This window comes from Neodiprion virginianus, chromosome 4 (assembly GCF_021901495.1).
Source record: "Neodiprion virginianus isolate iyNeoVirg1 chromosome 4, iyNeoVirg1.1, whole genome shotgun sequence".
Classification (NCBI taxonomy): Eukaryota; Metazoa; Arthropoda; class Insecta; order Hymenoptera; family Diprionidae; genus Neodiprion; species Neodiprion virginianus.
Genome location: NC_060880.1, coordinates 2793587 through 2816532, shown reverse-complemented (window position 1 = coordinate 2816532; position 22946 = coordinate 2793587). Strand labels below are relative to the sequence as shown.

Below are 22946 nucleotides of genomic sequence, written 5' to 3'. Positions count from 1 at the left end.
CGAAACGAGTGATGAGTTTATGCGAACAACGACACGCGTGCAGCGTGTGTGTTAGCAATTGGGTACGGTTGTTACCGACAAACGAGGCTGGAGTTTGAAACGTTAATTTATCGAAATGTTGAAGCGAAAGTTACCATTTTTGCATCTTTACAATACCTGGATATGTTGAATTTACAAAATGTGAATTTGTCGATGATGTGTTATTAACGGTTTAATAAATTTAAAGTACAAAAAGTCCGAAATCGCGTCGTTAGAACAACGTTGCAAACTTGTGCTTACTATTTTTGGTTTGAACGGTGGTTGAACCTCTCGATTTTCGATTCTGTCCCAGTCTATGCGGCGGAAGAAAGCGTGATTTCGCACGTCCTCTTCACCCCGTAATCCGCAACCCAATCTCTTGTTAGGATTCTTCGTGAGAAACTGAAAAAGGAAGGCCGTGTCGCGTAATAAATAATATTATCCAATGTAAAAGAATTTTCGATGCCGCATCCCCCCCAAATCAACTTCCAATAATTGAAAAACAATCGCCTAATTTTTTTTTTTCAAATTTTTACCTCAACTCCAAGATAATCCCGGCATTGTAATCAAAGTTTCTTACGGAAAGTCACGTCGGAAAAAAACTTTTCTTTCTCGGTATATATTTTATTGTAGCAGTAACGATGTTAAAAAAAAATAAAATATGCAACTGCGAGGTTTTAGCGGGCATCAGTGCTAGTATCTTTTTTTTTCAGATTATATTTTTCTTCAAATTCGTATCAAATTCGAAACGAATATATTAGAGTTAGTAAGCCGAACGATTCAGGTTTTCGGTAACTTGCTAGAACTGGGGAAAAAATGTTAGGTTTTAGGTTCTGTAAAAACTTGGAAATGTTGTGGAATTTTTTTTTTTTCTTGTTTTTCTTTTTCTTTTCCAAAAATTTTCGGCCACCTCGAAAATGCGAACGACACGCGTAACGTATCGTCTCATCGCGCGATTTTTGTTAAAACATCCATCTCACCCCTTTGCATGCCTCTTTCGCCTCCTTCGAAAGACTCTTTGGGTAGCTGACGTTGTGATCGGTTATCGCGGCGAATAATTCCTCCTCGTCTTCGCCGTCGAACGGAGGCTGTCCAACAAGCATCTCGTACAAAAGAACGCCGTACGCCCACCAATCCACGGATTTTCCATACGGTTGATAGAGTATGATCTGTACGTACGTGCGGGTAAAAAATTCATACGTTGCATCAGAAATTATAAAAACCATCGCGCGACATATCTTGGTTGTCGGTAAGTCGTTTAAAAAAAGTATAGTCAACACCCTGGTGAAAATAGTTTATACGCTTGACTACGAATTTTTATTTTACGATTAAGTATCCCTGGTGAAAATGATGTTTACAATTTTTTTTTTGCCAAATTTTTAGAGAAATTTGGACATTTCATAGAATTCTTTGCTTTCAAGAAAATTGTTTTCGTACAAAATTGTAAATATGCATAGTAGATTTTCATGAAAATTTGTATTGTTATCAGCAAAAAAAAAAAATGTACAAGATACTAGAATTTTTTTTATAAGAAAATTATAGAAGATTGTATATTTTTTATAATTTTTCGTAAAAATTTGTAATTTTCTGTGCAAAATATTACGATTATCGACCATTTTTCACAACGTTGTAAGCTTTTTTACGATTTTCGAATATCTCCTACAACTGTTTCAACGAACTGCTCCACTTGGTTGCAATTTTGCGTATAAATTACATCCACCGGGGTATGCGGTTCAAGGCTTCTAACCTCCGGCGCAATGTAGTCGGGTGTACCACAAAAAGTCTTGGTCGTCTTGTCCCCGGTTATTCCCTCCTTGCACATACCAAAGTCGGCAATTTTAATGTGACCGTCCTGGTCCAGCAGAACGTTGTCAAGTTTCAGATCTCTGTAAACGATTCCTCTCGCGTGGAGGTAAAACAGACCAATCGCGATCTCGGACGCGTAGAATCTGTGGATAATTTGTTTCGACGATCATTCGGGATAAATTTTAACTAACAAAACAGTTAACGCAGTTGTAGGTACACTGTAAAAAATTGGCGGTGTTAAAATTGACCGATAGTTGTTCCCGGTGTGGACAACTATTCAACACCTTTATTCAACTGTTTAACAATGTTAGATTGACGGGAAAACAATATTCTACAAAAGTCCACACCGCATTTTTTTTTTTTTTACAGTGTACCGCGACTATCGGGTTGCTTACACGGCCACTGGTTCTTTGAACTTTCCACACTGCTGAATTTGAAACATGAGATCACCACCGTTCACGTATTCCATGACGAAGTATAATCGGTCCTGTTATATTTCAAAAAGTTTGAATACTTATTGTGTCCGTTACATCTAAGCACATAACAATGGGTGGTGCAATATTGGGCGTATTTATAACAAACCGAACCATCGTCTGAAAGCACGAGTGAAGCTGAACGAGAAACGGTGGTTTGCTGGATAGTGCCAGGACTCGCTTCTCGACCATTGTACACTCAACGTCGTCGTCCTGAATGATGATGTCCTTTTTCAATATCTTTATGGCGTACAGCTCGTCGGTCCCTTTTCTTTCCGCCAGCATTACCTGTAATATGTTAGAAGAGATACGGAAACGGCGATGAATCGTCGTTATTTAATCATTCGATAGTCGAAAGGTTTTGGATTACTTATTCTTCGCGTCTTACCTTTCCAAAACTACCTTTGCCAAGGACCATAAGGAAGTTGAAATCTGTCGCTCGTATCACGTCGCTCTTTCCCATGTTGTGAGGCACATCCTTGTCCTGTGTCATTGGTGTCTTTTTGGTGACGGATGTCTTCTGAAAGCAACGCGAGAGGCGATTTTAAACACTGTAAAATTACACGTTTCTCCATTATTTTTTTTTCTTTTTTTTTTTTTTATAACGCGCGAATTAATTAGGGGAAAATTGATCCAACCCGCATTTTGGTCTTCAGCTCGGCAAGGTCAACGCCTTCCTCCGGTACCGGGACGTTGTAAAATTCGCCCTCCTCCTGGGTCAGTAGTTTGAACCATCCGGAGGCGGGTGCCTTGATGATCTCCGATATTCCGAAGGATAGAGAGCCCATAAAATCGTTGCGTGAAGTACGATCCCAATCCCATATTTCTAATAGAAGTCTACGGTCCTTGTCTTCCGGTCTTAGCTCACTGTAATATCATCTGACTGTGAAAATTTTGATCAAACTTGATCATCTCCATACTTATAAATGGGTTAGAAAAAAGCAGTGAGTAGAGTATTGTGGAGATTTCTCCCTACAGATCCCGATATCGACATTTGACCGACATTTTACCCGCTTCACAGCTCAGACACAAACCCTTTTTTATCGATCGTCGGTAAGATGTCGGTATCGGGATCTGTACGGAGAACTCTCTGTATAACTATACCGGGGTGGTTGAGAAAAAAAAATAGATGAATAAAAAATTCTCTGCATCGCGCGTACAAGTTTTGAACATTAACATCGTGTCGTTTGAACAAGATAAAACACCGCCGAGCACTGATGCGTGAGGTTTCTTCCGGCGGTGCCGTGGGTGAAACCTTGATAAACAATAGCATATAACAACCTCTAAAATCATCGCGGTTGATTAATTCCATTGTCTTTAATATAGCCGGATGACTGCCTCTGACAATGAGCCAAAGTGAAATGCCCGATAATATGCCGACTAGTGCGGAACGACGAGAGGTGAAAATTAGAAAATTATCGGAACTGGGTCAAGTGCCAATATCTGTATAGACGTGTTAATAAATCCGCACATGCATGTGTTTTGCATGTACATACGTACGTGACTCGGTGTTCGCGCACATCTCAGGCACAAACGGGTGTTTCCTATGTGGTAAAGTGTGTACGTGTTAACACATTCACCCACCGGGGTAATTGGATCAGAGAAGACAGTCAACATAATGGCTGTATAACATATGACCTGTATAATAGCTCTACTGTACAGCCTAGATAATCTGATAATGCATTTATTCCGGAGGCATCGTTGTTATGCTTTACGTTTGGGTAAGATGCGGGCAAAATTGGCCCCTTGTACTAGGAAATATTGGAGTGAATAAAAAATTTCGATCACGTTTGTCCCTTGAGCTTTGATTCGAGTAGGTATATCGATTCGAAAGAGAAGGTTGACCATCAAAATGGTTATACGATCGATATTTAGATGGGAGAAGACTACGTAATCCGTTTTATTTCATACTTGGTCAATGGCAGAGAAGTTATTATTTGAAGATCAATTATCGTTAAGATTATATCTGAAACACTTGTCACTCTTTTTATTCACTGATTCGACGTTATAATACCTCGAAGTTCGTTTCAATCCGATTCGGTGCTAAGGCGAAGATGAAGATGAGAATAAAAATTGAAACCGCAAACGACGAACAAGAGTTTTAAAAAAAAAGTTACTTATAGATGTACGTATATTTTAAATTTATAAGCTACTCACAAAGTTAGCGTTTCGTTCCATTCAGGATTCAGCGAAGATTTGATTGTCTTAGTTTTCTTCTTTACGTTGTCTGAGTCGGGAATTAGTTTCAATTTCACGTAAGGATCCGACAGCCCGTTTGGATCCATCGGGATTAGGTTTCTCCCCTGTTTTACTGTGAATAAACAAAACCAACGAACAAGTTGAACAAATAACTGCGCAATATTACGTTTACATCAATGTTATCCAAGACTTCTCCATCTTTTTAAATTTCGGTCTTGGTGAGAGAGAGAGGGAGAGAGAGGGAGAGAGAGAGAGCTGAGCCGAATTCGTAGGCTCGTTGAGAAGTAAATTTCAAAGGAAACCAACAAAATATCATAAGTACCGTGTAATTCGTCAGACGGTAATTGAATAGGTATAAATAAGCAGATGTACATTGGGTGTATACATATAAGTATAACGTAAATATGTACTATGTTACGTTTGTAAATTCATTTTTCGTAGATATTATTCAAATATTTGACCAAGAATAATACGCAGAGATATTCGACGTTGAAACGAATTTTCATTTCAAAAATCATTTTTGCAATGCAAGATGGCGGATCCAATACGGCAGCCGTAAATTTTAAATTTGATCGAATCTGGTCAAAAAAAATTCTGTCCAGGGGTTTTCGGGGTCGCTGATTGGATTCGCCGTACTGAATTTTCAAAATCCGATTTCGCATTTGTAATTAGCGACCCCAAAAACCCCTGGACAGAGTTTTACCTCCGGATCCGATCGAGTTTAAAATTTTCGTCCGCCATATTGAATCGGCCGTCTTGAATTATCAAAATCCGATTTCAAATTCGTAATCAGCGATCCCAAGAATTTATAATCTATTTAAAACGTGCACACGCGTAGAGGGGTAACTTTTTCGGAAATGTGAAACATTCCTTCAATTTTCACGATTTTTTTCAATCAATTTGTTTCTAACAACAATTCACATTATGTCGCATTAATTACTCTCAAGAATTGTGAGTAATTGTGAAATGTTCTCATAGTTATCTGAATATACTCAAAGGGTTAAAGCGAAGTACTGCGTAATAATACAAGATTAAAAAAAGAAAAGAAAAGAAAAAGAAAGTGAAAAAACGCGGGATAGGCAGACACGCGATCGATCCACGGAATGAAATGCTTGCGGTTCTTTCATAATACGCGTATAGTTGGGTATACGGTGATATATTCCATATTTCATTATATTCGTCCTACAAAACCTAAATTAAGGCTAACCGTTCGACGTCAAAGGAAGGACCTCGTGACTCGACTCGACTCGACTTGGCATCGTTAGAAATAATCCACCATGCATAAAAAACAAAGCAATCCCGGGTTCATTATATTACTCTGTGTGCACGTTGACAAATTTTTACCAAACATTTTAGGGTGAGCTCGTCTCGAGTCTCTTGTCATATTAATAATATACCGATTAAATATCTCCCCTCAACGAGACTCCCGCGGATCGTCGGACTTGTATTTAATTATGTAACCTGTTGTTGTAAGTATGTACGACGAGAGGAAGAGATTGAAAAAGTTCACCCTCCGCGTAACGTGTGTAAAAAAAATAAATAAAAATTATATTTCTCGTTAAGAACACGCTTGGTAGTTTTTTTTTTTTTTTTTTTTTTACTCAATTTTTTTATTTTCGCAATACCAACCTTCGACGGTGAGTTTGTTGCCGATACAGGTGATGTGGAGCTGAATTCTACCTCGACGCTCGGTGTGATCGCAACCGCAGAGATTCGGTACGCTCTCCTCGCATCGTTTGTGAACGTTCATGTCACATGCTGCGTATATTTATATAGAATAAGAGAGAAAAGAAGAGACAATATTTTAATGCGTCGAACGAGTTTCTGCGACAATTGGTTGTTTTTTTTTGTTTTTATATCTTTAGAAGTAAACGTACATACGAAGAAATTCTTCTCGTTATGCGGATCGAAAGTTTTCGATCAAAAATCAATGATTCGTGTCGCATTCGGCGAATAGATCATATGGATTGAGAATAAAGAAATTTCGAAAAGTTGAGAAAGATGGACGAGAGGAAAAACACAAAAAAAAAAAAAAAAAAAGTCACGTCGTTGCGGAGAAAGTCTTTCGGAAGAGAGAAATTTGGGGGGGGGGGTCTAATAATAGGGATAATATTCTTGTTTTTTTTTTTATAATTTTGAGAAATCAAGATCTGAAAATGACTTACAGGGAAAATTAAGCTTGGTAAACAAAGGAGACTATACATGTAACTACAGTAATTATCTGTCATTTCGTGGCGGGATATGAAACACAATTATCGTTAAAAATGTTTACTTGACCTTTGACAGTTGGAAATACAGTGTCCGAGGTATAACTACATATATTATGTATAATATTTTACGTGAGGTATAAAGAATGAGGTATGGAAAAAAAAAGACGAAGAGGAGGTCTGATATTTTACATGGATTTAAATTCCGCACCATGACTGGCGTGTAAATTTGTGACGTATAGTAATTACGAATTCTATGGAGCACGAATTTAGCACAAATACGCGTTAAAATAATATTCCGAGTAATCGAAAGAGATTTTTAGCGCATAATGGTCGGTATTTCAATCGGCAATTTAAAAATCCTATTCTCTTTTTTCGGCAGCTGCAGTGGCGTGGGAAATGATCAGTTTTTAGAATAGCGGTATCATATTTATACACAGACGGAAAGGAGTATTCGAATTAAGTGATATTCGTTTCATTCAATTAAATGTTACAGTCAAATGTGGGGCGAACGGCGTACTTAATTATTGATTCAAGAAAATTATTTTGTCGTATTAAATACTTGCGACGATTTGATATAGAATTCAAATCGAGCCTTTGGTTTTGAAAAATTGTAGAAAATTAAACAACTAGAAATATATATATACCGAATTACACTGCAGCCGCATCCGGAAAACGAATGAAAAGAGCAGCTCCGATCCTCTTGCAAAAACAAATATACGACATCCGGTCAACCGGTTGTTTTCTACTATTACACAATTATATGCAGATATTCCTCGGAACTTTTTCACCACTGGCCAAAAAGTTACAGCGATACGACACATGTACAGGGTGTTGAAATTTAATAAACGCGTTAAGTTTTCAGCCGACCTAATTGTTTGATGGAAAAATGCGTCCTACGACGGAAACGTGAGGAAATTTTTGATGACGCTGCGGAGGATGGATCGGTAGTTTTTTTTTTTTTTTTTTGTTTTTTTTCTTTCTGAAACGGAATCATATTTTTGTTTCAACGGGAATATTTTTTATTCGAAAATGTTCAGCTTTCTCGGGAAATTTTTTTTTTTTTTTTTTTTTGATACAAAGGTAAAAGTTCCCGATATACAACAAATAATCATATTCTGTAAAACACGGGGAGGTGAATTCGTATGGATTGCTTGTTGAATCGCTCTTCATCATGTTTCCAACCTCTTCGTGTCTTGCAGAGTTTGATTTTTCGTTGTATCTTACGGACTATTCGTTTTACAAAGAAGAAAACTTTCCGACAAGGTTGTACATTTTCAAATGAGTAACAATTTAGTTGGAACAAAAATGTGTGATTTCGTTTAAAAAATAAAATAAAAAAAAATGGTCCGTCCTCCACAATATCACCAGTTATGACTCTGGACCGCTTGAAAGAAAGTTCTTTACGTGTCCCTCTCTGAAACCGTAAAGCTTTTGTACGACACATTTTCGAATCGAAAAATTTTTCGTCGAATGAAAAACGTAATCCGTCTTTTTTAAATTGGTACACCCTGTACATTGCAATATAGATATATTGTAGATATATCTGGGAACCGAGCTGGGAACTAATTACCTGCAAAAAGGTCCAACGTGTAAATATATTACTATTGTATTATATTATAATACCTGCAATACGCGTATACGTATAATTATATATCATGCGAAAGAATAATTGTCAACTTGAATAAATAGAAGAAGAGTGAAAAAGGTTGGTTTTTTTTTTTTTCATTTCTTTTTCTTTCTATGGTTGCACAATGTAAGAACCGAGCTTACGAATGAAGAATAAAAAAAAGAAACATTACTCTACCTCAAACGCATGCTTCTCTATATTAATACGTAATAATTATGAATTATATGTTTATTTAATTTCACTTCGTTTTCATTTTTATTTTCGATTTTTAGAGAGAATCAACGGACAGTCAAATTTTATAATAATATACATACATACGTGTACGATAGTGGTAGGTATAATGTTGGATGTATAGTTGAAAGTTGTTTACAAGAAAGTTTTGAAAAGTGTAAAGTAATGCAAAATCAGTACAATACAGGGAAAGGGATAATTTGTATATTTTTAATCACGATCTCGTATTTATGAAGGGGGAGGTTTACAGCTCGGACGGTCTGATATCATTACGATTTTTAAGTTTTTTTTTTTTTTTGTTTTTTCAAAGTAAATTAAAACGCTTGGAGAAATTTGAGTTTTGGGACTTTATTATTTATAGTTTCCAGAATATTTTAGAATTGTTTCATTAAAATTAATAACAAAATGGTGGCATAAAGAGAAGTAGGTATGATTTTACACCGTCCAAGATGTTCTTCCCACACCTTTAATTTTTAGTTCTAGTACTATTTCGTACGTTTCAGCAGAATGTTAATCATTCTTTGGCCAATCGTAAATCGCGAATTAATTATTATTACTCTCAACACGATATTATTATTTTTATAGATCTTGGGTCTGGATTCTATGAAACTCATTTGATTGCCCAACGAACCGCGCTAACGTTTCCGAAATGTGCCCATAAATGAACAGTTGCCTTTGGTCTCGATTCATTAATAACAGTGAAAGCTCGCCGGACGGTTCGGGTCAAAGTGCACGTCACACGTGTTCACACATATTGCCGTTTTTATTGTACACGAGCCGTTTGAGCTGTTTGCTCGAATTTGGAAATGAATCGTTTTCTTTCTTTCCTTTTTTTTTTTTTTTTTTTTTTTACCAATACGTGTATATTATTCTCAATTTCACTTGCGCTCGAGTGACGAATTTTTCGAATTCTTATACACGCATAAATCTAACGTGTCAGGGATTATTTTTTCGATCCTGATGGATTATCGTCAAATATATCGGTTGTTGTGAAAACTTGGAATTATAGAAATTCTCTCTCAGCGCGACTAAATACCGGAGAACTGCGGTTGCACTTGTCGTTATTGATTATGCGTAATATGCGGTATATGTAATGCGTATAATATGCAAAACTGGGGCATGCACTATATATTATATATATATATCTCTTAACGAATCAATCGAGACTCGTGATGAACGAGTTGAGTCGAAGAGGTGACATTTCGTATGCAAGAGGTATTCTTATTAACCCTTTGAGTCGTAGTGGTACGCGTATTTTTTTATTGTTTCTTTTTTTTTTTTTTTGCCATATCTAATAGTATACCAATAGATTTTCGATACTCGAGAGTAATTATTGCGATGTAACGTAAATTATCGTTGTTGGAAACAAATTGAGTCAAAAACAATCGTGAAAATTGAAGGAATAATTCATCTCCGAGAAAGTTACCCTTCCACACGTATCACACGATTTACATAAATTATGAATTGAATCTGAAATCGGAATTTGAAAATTCATTATGGCGAATCCAATCAGCGACCCCAAAAACCGTATTGTAAAAATCTTTTTGTAAAATTTGAATAAGAACAATAATGTGCGACTCAAAGGGTGAATGGGAATACGGTGATTAATATGACATTTAAATACGGGGCGTTTAAAGTTTGCTGCAAGTCGTAGGTACGTACAATAACGCATGTACGTATATACGTATGTATATAAATGTCGTAGGGAAAGTTGGCGGGTTGGAACTACGATTCATTAATATATAATCTCGTGTTACACAAATAATGTACGAATCGTTACGCAATCACAAGGCCTGTGCGATACTAAGAAATTCGAAATACCGATATCGTCCAAACGACCTACAAGTTCTAACGTTTATCATACCTACACCTATAATAACGTGTAATAATAATAATAATAATAATGATGATGATGATGATGATGATGATAATAATAATAATAATAATTTCAGGCGTATCTGGAAAACATGGCAGCTTTGTGTATATATATATATAAATACACCGTATATTTCACAATCAAAAACCAAGAGAAGTTTAATGGAAGGGATTTAGAGAAAGAAAAGAAGAACTAACAATGAATAAATAATTGAAAAAAAGAAAAGGACAAAGTAACAACAATATCCAAACGCGTTCTACGTAGGCGAAACAATTCATACCTGAGCTATTTGAGTAATTAAATATAGTCGTAATTTTTCAAAACCATAATGCAATCTATACGCATGACTGATAAAATTTACGCAAGTATGACGTACGTACGCACGTGCGTGCTGTTGCACGTTTATAATATCGTTAACCATAGCACAAAAACATAAATAGCGGGTATACAACAATAACGAAAGCAACGATGCATGTGTGTGTATATGATGCGTGTATAACGAATATATGAATAAATAATTAAGCCGTCCGTACCTATGAAAAATGATGAGTCGAACGTAATTTCATAACCGTTTGATATTTATGTAGATTTGTGCGTACGTATTTAGCCTGGCATATTATCTTCGAAAACTTATTCGAACAGCAAACTGTACGTACACGGTGTTTGACTCTTTGAATAACTGATGAATTTCGGTAAACGCGGTGGTAACAATTATATTACAGACTGCTTTTATTCAACTTAATTCTATCCTAAGTTGGAAGTGCGACTCGGGACGTGATAAAATGGGTTTTGTTATAGAGTGTGGATGCAATGAGAAGGGGTGCGTTTTGAACCTTACTTCAGGGTTACAGTCAAGTCTCTCGGATTTGATTTCTTTTTTAATATTTTATTGTAGACTGAAAACTGTGACGACACATTCAATTAAACTCTTTTTAAGGGGGTGGAACCACCCTCAAAAGTAAGGCGATACGTCGAGAAGTTATTTGGCAGTTTCACCTGAAAAAATATTGAAAAATGTAATTATCTCGGTTGGAAAAATGAAAACAAAAAAAAAAAAAGAAATGTGTAGCTTACTTTTCAGTCTACTGTAACATATTACAAAAAAAAATGAAATCTGGGATTATGTAATACCTTCCTTGCGTCAATCAAGACCATCTTAATTTGTGAGAGAAAGTTTCATTCACGGATAGGAACGTTTTCTGTGGATTTAAACTTTTCCGTGGTACGGATGGAATGGAATGGAAACGAAAGGTTGAAGTTGGTAACGTTGACGTAACCCAACATCGTGTAAGAAACAATCAGGTTTCGTACAATTTTAGAAAGACTTTCAAGGAGTTTCGACTTTTGCAAATTATGAAAACGATTGAATTTGAGAAAATCCTGAGGTTCCAAGTAACCATTTTATTCAACCATGCATCCAATCATATCAAAGTAACGATACCAACTTCAACCTTCGCATGGAAATCAGCGTTGGCTTATTGAAAAACTAAAAATAAGATGATCCCCAGTTTCGCTCCGAACTGCATTACGTTATGCAACTTGATTTGTAATCGGTGTAATTATACCACCTGTAACGTTGTTTGACGATCTGCGGGTTCTTGTACCACGAAGCATCGAATACACAAGTCCTTAACTATTTTCATTTCTTACCACAATCAAAAAATGCATTTTTACGTACAAAATGAAAATTAGTTTTCTATCCTTTACCACAAAGTCTAGTATCCGTTACTGGTCTTTCTCATTTCGATCGCTGTTGCTAGATTTTCTTGGCAACTGTTGCGAAAATTTAACGCTCGCGCAACGATAAATTAACGTTAAAGCCTCGTTTGACTAAAAAAAGTAGAGTACTCAATTTTTCTAACTACTGCAAACAAATGAAACTTTTCTCAGCGTAAGGTTGTCTAATGGTATACATTAGGGCTGGCAATCGTTATCATCATCATCATCATTATACGTATCCACGAGTGCAGTGTATTATGTGTTGTGTGTATAGATGAGATTGGTCAGCTGTGACTACCTGAGCATTTGAGTCCCTGATGCGTGATGCCGTGCAGCATCGAACCACAATGGTCGCAGAAGGTCGGCGTCAGGTAGGTGAACACCTCCCATTTGTGATGCGCGGTCACGGCCTGAGAACACAAACACGGGACCCAGGCCCGGTTTTTCATACCGTTGAATATCACACATGGAATATCATCACATGCCTACCACCACCCATCATCATCATCCCCACAAATTCTAAATTTCCTCCTCCTTCACCACCTCCACCTCCACCATCACCTTGTCATTCTCGCCTCATCGGACCATCACTGCTACCCGCATTTTTCATATCTACATTGGAACTTGTCAGTCAGCGGTTTCTACCGCCTCCCATTCGCTCTTTTCACCCTTGACTGTGGTATCGACCCTCACCAAGCGCCCTTTCGACGACTCTGCTTATATCGTTAAGATTACAGAGACCGAATCCGCACCGTGTATAACCAAGCACACAATTAACAGCCTAGTCTGAGGCTGGCCAAGATTGCAAGTTGCCGTCGGTATTTTTACTACCACGTAACGCTTAACGTGTATAAAAGTTTCTACTATTCTTCTTTGGACAATATCAAGTAAGTGTACCAGTTATCGAACCTCTACCAATTGTTCACCGTTCTTCGGTTACAAAATTTACGAAACGAAACAAACTTCTAGTGTCTTAACTCTCTGCAACCAATTGGTTTTTAATCGTCGAGTAAATTACAATATTTTTTCCACAAATTGTCATTGTAAAATATCATTGGGTATAAACGTTTCGATAACTCATGGCACACTTACCTTGGGTAGGCATGTTTCTCTGAAACGTGCTGTAAAAATTTTACAATCATTTCGTGTTTTATATCATTCCTCAAGTTTTTTTTCTTTTTTTCTTTCCGTTAAATACTATTTGTAAATTCTACACACTGTACCACTGACAATGAGGCGAAGTATGCTTGAATATGATATTACGTGCGGTATATGCGATAATGTTTGAAATTACATGTATACGAGATATTGGTTTACCGCCGTTTGTAACGGTTCTCCGAAATTATGATCCTGTTAAATAAACAATGAAACATTGTGACCATTTATCACGCATCAATCTCTCCCATCAAACCAGTCGATTCAAAGATGACGATAACAGCTTTAATGTTATAACGTTACACCGGCAAAATATCACACCATATGTATATGTTTTACTTTTCGTCTCGTAATTTTTTCGATTACGTCGGTACATCCTATAGGTTCAAATTGTTGAGCCTTGCTGGACTCTGAATTCTTTATTCCCTACGCCTTTATATTATATTTCCCAACAGTTTAATATTCTTAATGTTAATCGGTGCCTTTCTCAATTCGTATTGCGTTAATGTATATTCGAATCGGTCGCTCATCTCGTCCTCTGTAATAATATTTCGTTGTGTTCATTTTTACTTTCGATTCTGCAGCTGTCAGAACTAATTTTTCTTTTTATCTTATTCTTTTTTAAGCATAGGGTTATTACAAAAATTATATAAAATTAAAGAAACTAACATTGGAAGTAATTTTTGTCGAAAAATAGACGCGGAACTGAAGACAGTTATTATTATTATTTATTTTTTTGTCAATAGTAGGTATAACAGTGAGTAATAGTAGCAGTAGTTGTTGCAGTTGTATAAGAATTAAGGTACACCGTAAAAGAATTGGAGAATTGAATAAATTATCTGTAAAAGGGTGCAGAAGGAGTGAGAGGAGTTGAGTGAGAAGATCAGTATATATATACATAACTATGCGAGCCATATAAAAATATTCGACATCAAATATATATATAATACATATGATATATATAATATATATATATATATATATATATACGTATACATATATGTATGAAAAATGCACATTCGATATTTATCGCATTTTTTATATGTAAAATGTTTATATTATAAAATCGTTATTTGCATCCTTCAACAAACAAGCAATTCAGTATACTTATTTACAAATAGTCTTTAATTTTTATTTAATTGTGTTTACGTACACTAATTATTATTTCTCATTTTATCTCGATTACGTAATAAAATGCAACAATAACACGTTTTTTTTTTTTTTTTTTTTTTTTTTTTATATATATATATACATTTATATGACGAATCTAAATTGTAACATTTATATTGCGTGATCGTACGAGACGAGTCTCCTCAGAGTAGTTATAAGCTGCATTATCATCACCACTGACACATCATCCAGCTAATAAATCCATTATATCCATATAAATAAATAAATAATAACATTGTACGATGCACAGCTTCCAATGCAGACAACACGGAATAACAGAATAATAATAATAATAATAATAATAATGTGTGAACGAGAAGAGTTTTTGTGAAACTAACAGTATAAGCATAAAGTTGTCTGTAGGTGTATGTGTGTGTGTGTGTATGTGTGTATGGGCGGGCGTGTTTATAAATAATTATGTAATCAGTCACTCGAATTCATCTGTCGTACTACCGATCTCTGTTATTCGTGTGTGTTTTTTTTTTTTTTTTTTCTTTACGTTTCTTTTCTTTTAAATTCTAAACATCGCAGCGTTTCGATTAGGTATATATTTCATCCACTATCCATCTGAGACAGGGAAGTATCTTCTGTAAACAATTGTGCAGAGATCAAAAGATCGGATCTGAGCTTCGATCAGCACCTAATCTGACTCATTCCAACTGCTTTTTTTTTTTATTCCAACCGAATGTCAATTCGCGAGGAATTATATATTACAGAGACTCGCACGATATTCTCGTTGAAGACATTTGTAGGTAATTTTTTTTTTTTTTTTTCTCAGTAATTGCAATCAATAGGTTCACAGTGGCTGAGTGATTTTTTTTTTTTCTTGTTTTTTTTTTTCGATATCAAAACTGTAACTGGTTAACTCAAATGATGCAGGAGAACTTAAACGAACGATACGTTGATCGTAAACGTATAAAATTTCCATGGACGGAAAGATTGTTTCAGTTTTGATTCGAGAAGAAGAAGAAGAAGAAAAAAAATCCACTGGGAACCCATTAATTAATATTACTCTACAGTGATATTTATCAATGCGTCAAACTTTCGGCCAACTTGTTTTCAATCCGAAACGAAATGCGAGTTTCGATTTTATAACGAAATATGTGAAAAATTGAGTGGCGATTTTTTGGATCATTTTTAGAGTTCCATATCTGACAATGTGATAGAAAAAACGTAACCCTTATATAGGATCAATTTCTTGTACGTCCGTCCGTCAAGACTCTTTTTTTTTTCATGAACGGGTAGAGGTAACAAGTTGAAATTAATATCAAATACCAAGGTGCGGTACGTACAATTGTACACCCTTGGAGGTGTGAAAAATTCAAGCTTCCAAGTCAACGCGATCAAAAGATACGACCATTTATGTCACAGATTTTTATACTCGCAAAGTCACAAATCGAAACTTACGTGGTATTTTCCCGTTGACCTAAAATCATTAAATTTAGAGAGAAGCAAACTCTCAGGGCACAAGTAATGGAAAAAGTTCGAAAGCAGTTCACTTGTACTTGTATCGTATGAAAAAAAAAAAAGAAAAAAAAACTGCATGTTTGTCGGTTCTCATTCAGAATCTCCTTTTCCAAAATTCCCCCAAAAAAAATCTTTCCTCCTAAAATCCCTCTTTCCCAATATTATAATACATTTATTAATATTCGTGCAATCGTTTATACATCAATTTTTCTTATTTATCCGGGAAAATTTAATCCGGTGGATTTTTTTTACCGATGATATTTCTTCAGCTGGTATTTTTTCCTCGTGATTTTATACGGGGATATTTCGTCAGAGGAGGGGGATTCCGAACTGTCATTCGCTTATCCGTTTTTTTTCTATCTTTTTGTTTTGTTCACAACTCGCATTTTGTTTCGGACTGAAAACAGGTAGCCAGAGAAGTTGGCAGGCATGCATGAATATCACTGTACGTACACTTGGAGACAATGAATCTGAGACGGCTTATTTTTTACACTAGACAGTCACGTTGGCAACGCTGAGAAACCTGCAGCGCCACAGTCGGCCGAGCGCGAAACTAACTCAATCTCAATAAACCAGACATAACAAATGACCGTCGAATCTAACCTCAGAATACCGCGGGGATAATGACTTGTTAGATCGACACGTATTCTAAGGTTAGATTCGACGGTCGTGGGTTACGTTAAGTTTATTGAGATTGATTTAGTTTCTAGCTCGGCCGACGGTGGCGCTGCAGGTTTCTCAGTGTCGCCAACATAACTGTCTAGTGTTAAAAATTAGCCGTCTCAGATTCATTGTCGCCCAAGTGTACGTATGGTTTGGTAACACAACAGATGAATCTCGAATTGAGATAGATAGAGATGGATAGAGATATAGAGAGATAGAGAGAGACAGAGAGAGGTGTTACGGGTATATGAGCGATACCTTGGCACTTCATGCCCTGGTGAATGATGCCATAGAGGAGGCTACCGCAGTGGTCACAGAAGGTTGGCCCGCTGTAGGAGTGCTGCTTGAACTGATGTTTCGTCCGGGTGTCCTGCGTGTCACGTCCATTACACCATATTACACTATCGCATCATGATCACCCGCGATCAACACCAACCCCCATGCGTCAAAATCATACACCCTGTCTCACATTTACCTCTTAACACCCCGAGTTCATCCCCCCCCCCCCTACGATTCTTACTGCGCTTTATTGTTAGTAGGTTGTTGTAATTGTTGAATCTGTATTTCAACCTACCACCAAGGGTTACTTATAAATTATTACTGATTATTCATCTAACGATGGGATTTTTTTTCTGAAAATTTTATCCGTGTAATCCAAATTCGCGGATTCTGATCATCGAACTCTGTTAGTGACGAGAATAATGAAACACACTGGGTCGATTTCATGTAACACTGTACCACGTCACCGCAATATATCGTTTTATAGTATCACCGTTTCGTTTCTATGATTACTAAAAAAAAATTTTTTTTGTTACAGACGAGAAGGCGGATTGTAAAAATTGCAACAGGACGACACATCCACACGTCATTCCGGAATCACCTGAATGTGAGTGTAATCTACGTTTATGAATGAATTTATGGATGTGTGATACACAAGGGCGGTCTTTATATGCAGGGTCTCCATGTTTAAACGGGAAGTTTCAGATTATTCATAAATATGCTCATTCGCTATATATTGTACTGAAGTTTGTTTCATGGTTTCTCGCAGGCAAAAAAAAAAAAAAAAATCAATATTCTAGAATATTCAGTGAGTTTCTTCTTTCTTTCAGTGAAAAATGAAAAAATCACCAATGATGTGTTCCATGAAAAACGTGTGCTCCGTTAATTAGTTTTTTTTATTTTCCAAGATAACAAATGTAAAAAAATAACCTCAACATTGGCGCGTCATCGACTGTGATATTAAGTATAGTGGTGACATTTGGTTTATTCCGTAAAAGTGCTGACTGAATGAATGCTAGTGTTTTGTTTAATTTTTTTTTTTTGAATTTTTTTTTTTTTCGCCGAAAAGAAGACGAATCTCACCGAATATTCGAGATCATGGATTTTTTCGCCTACGAATTACTTTAAAATAAAATTCAGTACAAAATATAGCGAATGAGCATATTTTTGAATGATTAGAAATTTCTAGTTTAAACTGGGAGACTAGGGGAATGAAGTAAGAATCTGAAAAAATTAGGGCATTCTTTTTTCCACGATTTGAAACATTTTTAACAGGCTCCATCATGAATATACAGTTAGAAGTTTTCACTCTGTATTTATAAAGTTGATAACGCATGTACGTAGGCCATCATCACACGTGGATATCCATATATATATATATATATATAGGTATAATAAGTTAATTACATAATTGCACACAACAGAATGCGGAATTATTTCTCAAGCAACGGTTATATACGACGTAATTTATGATAGCAGAAAATTTGAAGCGACAGCCATGCGATACCTGCAGTATAAGTTGTACGTATAATATATTTATTTATCCTACATGTATGTAATAATTATACGTGATCGGTGTAAACCTTAACGAATTTGTTTTTTAACGACGAATGTAAGACTACATCCTCATACGTCATTTCCTGCGATTTGATTATGATTTATGAGCAGCAGTTTCGTTGCAAGAGAATTTTTTAACATCCACCCATTTTTTCATCACACGTATTGCTGGAATATAAATTATAAATGTAGGTACGCGCTCGTAAATCGAGCAACGGTAAGAATTTTTCCAAACACCTTGACTAATCATTATTCGTAACGTCTCGATGACTTGCAATAATTGAATTCCATACCTTGTTACTTACACTTGACAAAAAAATAACAAAAAAAAAGTCACTAGGTACTTATGTAATATGGATGAAATGAAAGTTGGTTGTTATAAAATTCCACCCCGAAGACACCGGTCGAGTTTTCTTAACGAATGGCTCCTTTGTGTACGCGGTATAATGGCTGCTGCAACCTCCTTGAATATAATCACTTCCGCATCCTCCCCCCTTCTTACCGACTGCTGGTAAAGCAGTTTTAAGCTCATAATCACTTCGGCTAATTGCCATATCCTCGTTATACGTATAATGGGACTCATGGTCAGCAGGCGACAGATTCAATGTTCTTGTTCAAAATTTATATACTCGGATCATTATTTTTTTATACAACAACATGATATTAATCACAAATCAATGTCAATTGACGTTTATTATTATTAACAATTGAAGGTCTGTACCTATAATGTGTATACAGGTATTAATCCTGTTTTGTCGTTATTTTTCCGTTCATTTCGTTTATTTTTTATCCTCATCCCTAATTGTCCAAACAGTGTTTTTAGTTCAAAGTTATCGTCATCAGATATTATTATTATTGCTTCTCATTAGTACCAATAATACTTATTTTATATTGCGATAACTGTCATGTGCGAAATAAAAAAAAATAAAAATCAGAGGTTTATCATAACGGTTTGGTTTGTACGAGTTTATCTGAACTCTAAACGTGTACCTACGTGATAATTATATATATATATATATATACGAGGTATTATCATTTCAGGATAATCTCGTAATTATTTTCTCTTTATCTTCTACCCTTTCAAAGCGTTAAACGTATGTTATAATATATAATTTGTTACGTGCACTATGTACAGTATTTCTTCAATTGCATTGGTTTGATTAATTATTAATTAGATTTACAACAAAGCATAATACATAAAATTCCGCGACGCGTATGATACAATTGTTATTCCTGAAGTATAAACTTACTAATTATTTATATTTACCCCCCTCCCCCCCGCCGTTCGCATTGATTTTCTTTCTACTTACAAACATGAACACCTATCATACGCAATATGATGATGTTTCGTTTTTTTTAAAAAGAAAGAAAAAAAAAATAAAATAAAATAAAATGGTGTAAATCGAATCGTACGAAATATCTGATACTTACGTCCGAATCGGCGCCCTTATCAGCTCCTGGACACGTGAATGTGACGTATTCGTGACATCGTTTGTGAACGACGAAACTGCATACTGTAATAAACAATATTCACAGACTGCAGACCATTATCACTGGTTACAGTCAATTGTAAACGCGCTTTTCACCGAAACAGTTGTTGAAGCCGCATTATTTTAAGTCGTTCTTTGAACACATTACGATTCGCTTACCTTGACACTGGTAACCCTGCTTTCCGAATCCCCTGTAACAAAAAGAACGAATATATATGTATGTAACAAATAAACGGAGTATAAATTTTGACGCGACTGTTGCTTTAACAAAAAAAAAAAAAAAAAACAAAGCAACGGAAACGGAAAGAAAACAAGAATGAAAGAGTCATACGATTGATATAAACGTACAGTTATGCAATTCTCGCAATTAAAATCGTTCATTTTTTCGAACCGTCAATTTCACGTAATTAATTCCTAAAAAAAAAAAAAAAAAAAAGTATCGCATCAATTTATTTTCCACTAGTACCAGTACGTCGGTTTTTATTCCCGCGCATGTGTTTCAATTGCACTTGCCGCGGTATGATGGAAAACGTGATGGGGTTTTAACTCTCCGAGGAGTTGGTGGGGTACACGAGTTACGTGATCAATTATATACAAGAACACCCTTCGACTTAGCTATGTGTATACCTATGTAAGCGCGCATACATACTTGCCTATATTCAAGAGAATAGTAGTCAAACTACCTTCGGTATATTGTAAAAATTTATTTACAATAACAATATTACACGTCGGTCGTTAAGATCCGATGACTATTGGACGAGAAAATATGTCGTTGAAAATATGTATAAGCAATAGCAATTGCTTTAAAATTTGAATTTTGTAAAGACAGTTTTTTTGTAAGAAAACAAAAAAAAAAAAAAAATTTCATCTTGTCGTTCTGCAACGTAAGATCGCTTGATATGAGAATGAAATGTATCAATTGGTGTACGTTGCATTATAAGTACATGCTTCGATATACGTACGTATGTAATAGGATACGTGCAATTTCAATGCAAAACGAAATTAAAGAGGGAGGAGAGAGGGAGATAGATAGATAGATATCGGTTTTTATTATGCTTGGCCCAGTCAGGGCCTTGACGCAAGTACGGAGTAATACAGTTAGACATTAGTGGATAACCAAAAGGTACAACGCAGAGAAAGGAATTTGTAAACAAGATGCGAATACCACGCACTGTACGATAGAAGTAAAAGTAAAAAAAAAAAAATTAAAGATAACATCGAAAAAGAATAAGTTACTAACGATAAGTAAAAATTCAGGAGAGTATAGCAGTTTCACAGAACAATTAGGATAGAGAGAGAGAGAGAGAGAGACAGAGAGAGATTTGATTAATTTTTATTTATTCCTTGGTTATATACCTTGAGGCAATGGCATCCAACATGTAAGCAACATAAGTTTGAATTATTGTGAAGAAAACGGATCAATATCAATCGAGTACTTATGGTTAATGATAATAATAATAATAACAACAACAACAACAACAATAATAGAGAGAGAAAGCGGGAAAGCGGGTAACTGGTGAGCTTTGGGCAGTCGTGTGATTTAATCGGGTTTTCCCCAGAACGGCGCGGCGGTTTTCGGAAAAGAGAAAAACCCCAGAGGAGGCGCAGAGCGAGTGAAAGAGAGGTAGGTAAGAGAGAGAGAGTGAGAGAGAGAGGGGGGGCGGTGAATCCCCGAAGAGAGTCGGCTGGGCTGCTGCTGGGGTGGTTCTCGCTTGCTTGCTCGCTCGCTTGCGCGGAATCTTCAACCGAGCATGAACAACCGCCAACCCTGGTCTATGACGTCACGCGCGCGCAATACGCTTCTCTCTCTCTCTCTCTCTCTCTCTCCCTCTTTCGACGGGATTCGCCCTTGCTCCTGGCTACAATAAGCGTACCACCAGCTTCCAATTTTGATTACACGGGCAATCCAACCGAACGAATCAGGCACACGTCTGTTATGAGCGGATGGCGATTCTCGATTCTGAGGTCCGCAATTTGTTCGATCTTACGGGCTTACGACAACGCGGTTGGATTACACGCAGCGAATTTATAATGCGTAACGAGGCATGTGTGTTATGTGTAAGACATGTTCTTTGAAGGTGAAGGAAATGTTCACAGTTTCATGCTTGCGGTGTCGAATTAAATTTTTATTCACGTTGTATTCTTGGAATTTCGTTGAAGAGTACAACTTTTTACGAGTTGGATGAATTCTCATGAAAGAGTGCGAATTTCTACGAAAAATTGCGACGAACGGCAATTTTTAAATTCAATTTCAGATCGGTAAGATTACGAATGTGCAGGAGAAAGTATGAAATACTATTTTTGGACCGCCGCTAGATGTCGCGTCTCTCTCTCGCAAGAAAAACTAATCGTAGACAAGTCGAGTATACTTATCAGAATTTTGGGTCTACGTTTGAAGACTGATACTCTCATCTTTTGAGTATGATTTAGACGGATTTAGAGAATCTGTCGTATATTTTTGAACTCACCTTGTCTCAATATTTTTTCTAAACTAGGAATTCTACGATTATTCGACAACAAATCATATCCATTTCAATATTTGATGCAGGAAAAACAATCGCGGAAATGCAAGCTTATTGTATAACAGTTATCTTATAAAATACAACGATAATTTAAGAAAAATTCTGTGACGTGTAAAACTACGAGAGTGTCATAAATTTCTCTGCTCAATCGTAAAATAAAATTCCGTATCCAGCGGGCAAAATTATTTCCACCAGAGATACGATCGACGTATAAACGTTTGTTTCTCCCGTATCACTTGCGCATAAAATTTGATCAGAGAAGAAAACTCGTTTCAGTTTTGATTTCAACAAAGTAGCGAGAGCCACTGGGAATCTATAAACGAACGTTATCGTGACCGTAAATTCCATCGATAAATCTGCAAGAGATCTGTAAAAAAAATAAGAGAGAGAGACGGAAAAAGATGACTTTTCCGGGATGTGTTCAGTGAGATAAAGACAAGGCTGAAGGTCAAATCCCGGGGAACCTTTATCGCGGATGCAAGGA

General features: G+C 36.2%; 1 protein-coding gene across 5 annotated transcripts in view; it reads right to left on the bottom strand.

The window, feature by feature from the left end:
- Positions 1 to 22946, bottom strand: part of LOC124301850 (protein kinase C, brain isozyme) — a 48529-nt gene that overhangs the window by 5681 nt on the left and 19902 nt on the right. For 3 of the 5 annotated variants that reach the window (XM_046757358.1, XM_046757357.1, XM_046757359.1), the window contains exons 3-14: positions 20100 to 20131; positions 19882 to 19964; positions 12458 to 12569; positions 6126 to 6254; positions 4455 to 4608; positions 2936 to 3164; positions 2686 to 2817; positions 2412 to 2585; positions 2220 to 2311; positions 1766 to 1967; positions 999 to 1187; positions 280 to 420 (exon numbers count right to left, since the gene is read on the bottom strand). In XM_046757358.1, the coding sequence (XP_046613314.1) occupies positions 280 to 420; positions 999 to 1187; positions 1766 to 1967; positions 2220 to 2311; positions 2412 to 2585; positions 2686 to 2817; positions 2936 to 3164; positions 4455 to 4608; positions 6126 to 6254; positions 12458 to 12569; positions 19882 to 19964; positions 20100 to 20131 (1669 nt within the window). Of the gene's footprint in view, positions 1 to 279; positions 421 to 998; positions 1188 to 1765; positions 1968 to 2219; positions 2312 to 2411; positions 2586 to 2685; positions 2818 to 2935; positions 3165 to 4454; positions 4609 to 6125; positions 6255 to 12457; positions 12570 to 16872; positions 16892 to 19881; positions 19965 to 20099; positions 20132 to 22946 lie in introns of those variants that run through there. The other 2 variants (XM_046757360.1, XM_046757361.1) reach the window with 2 other exon arrangements.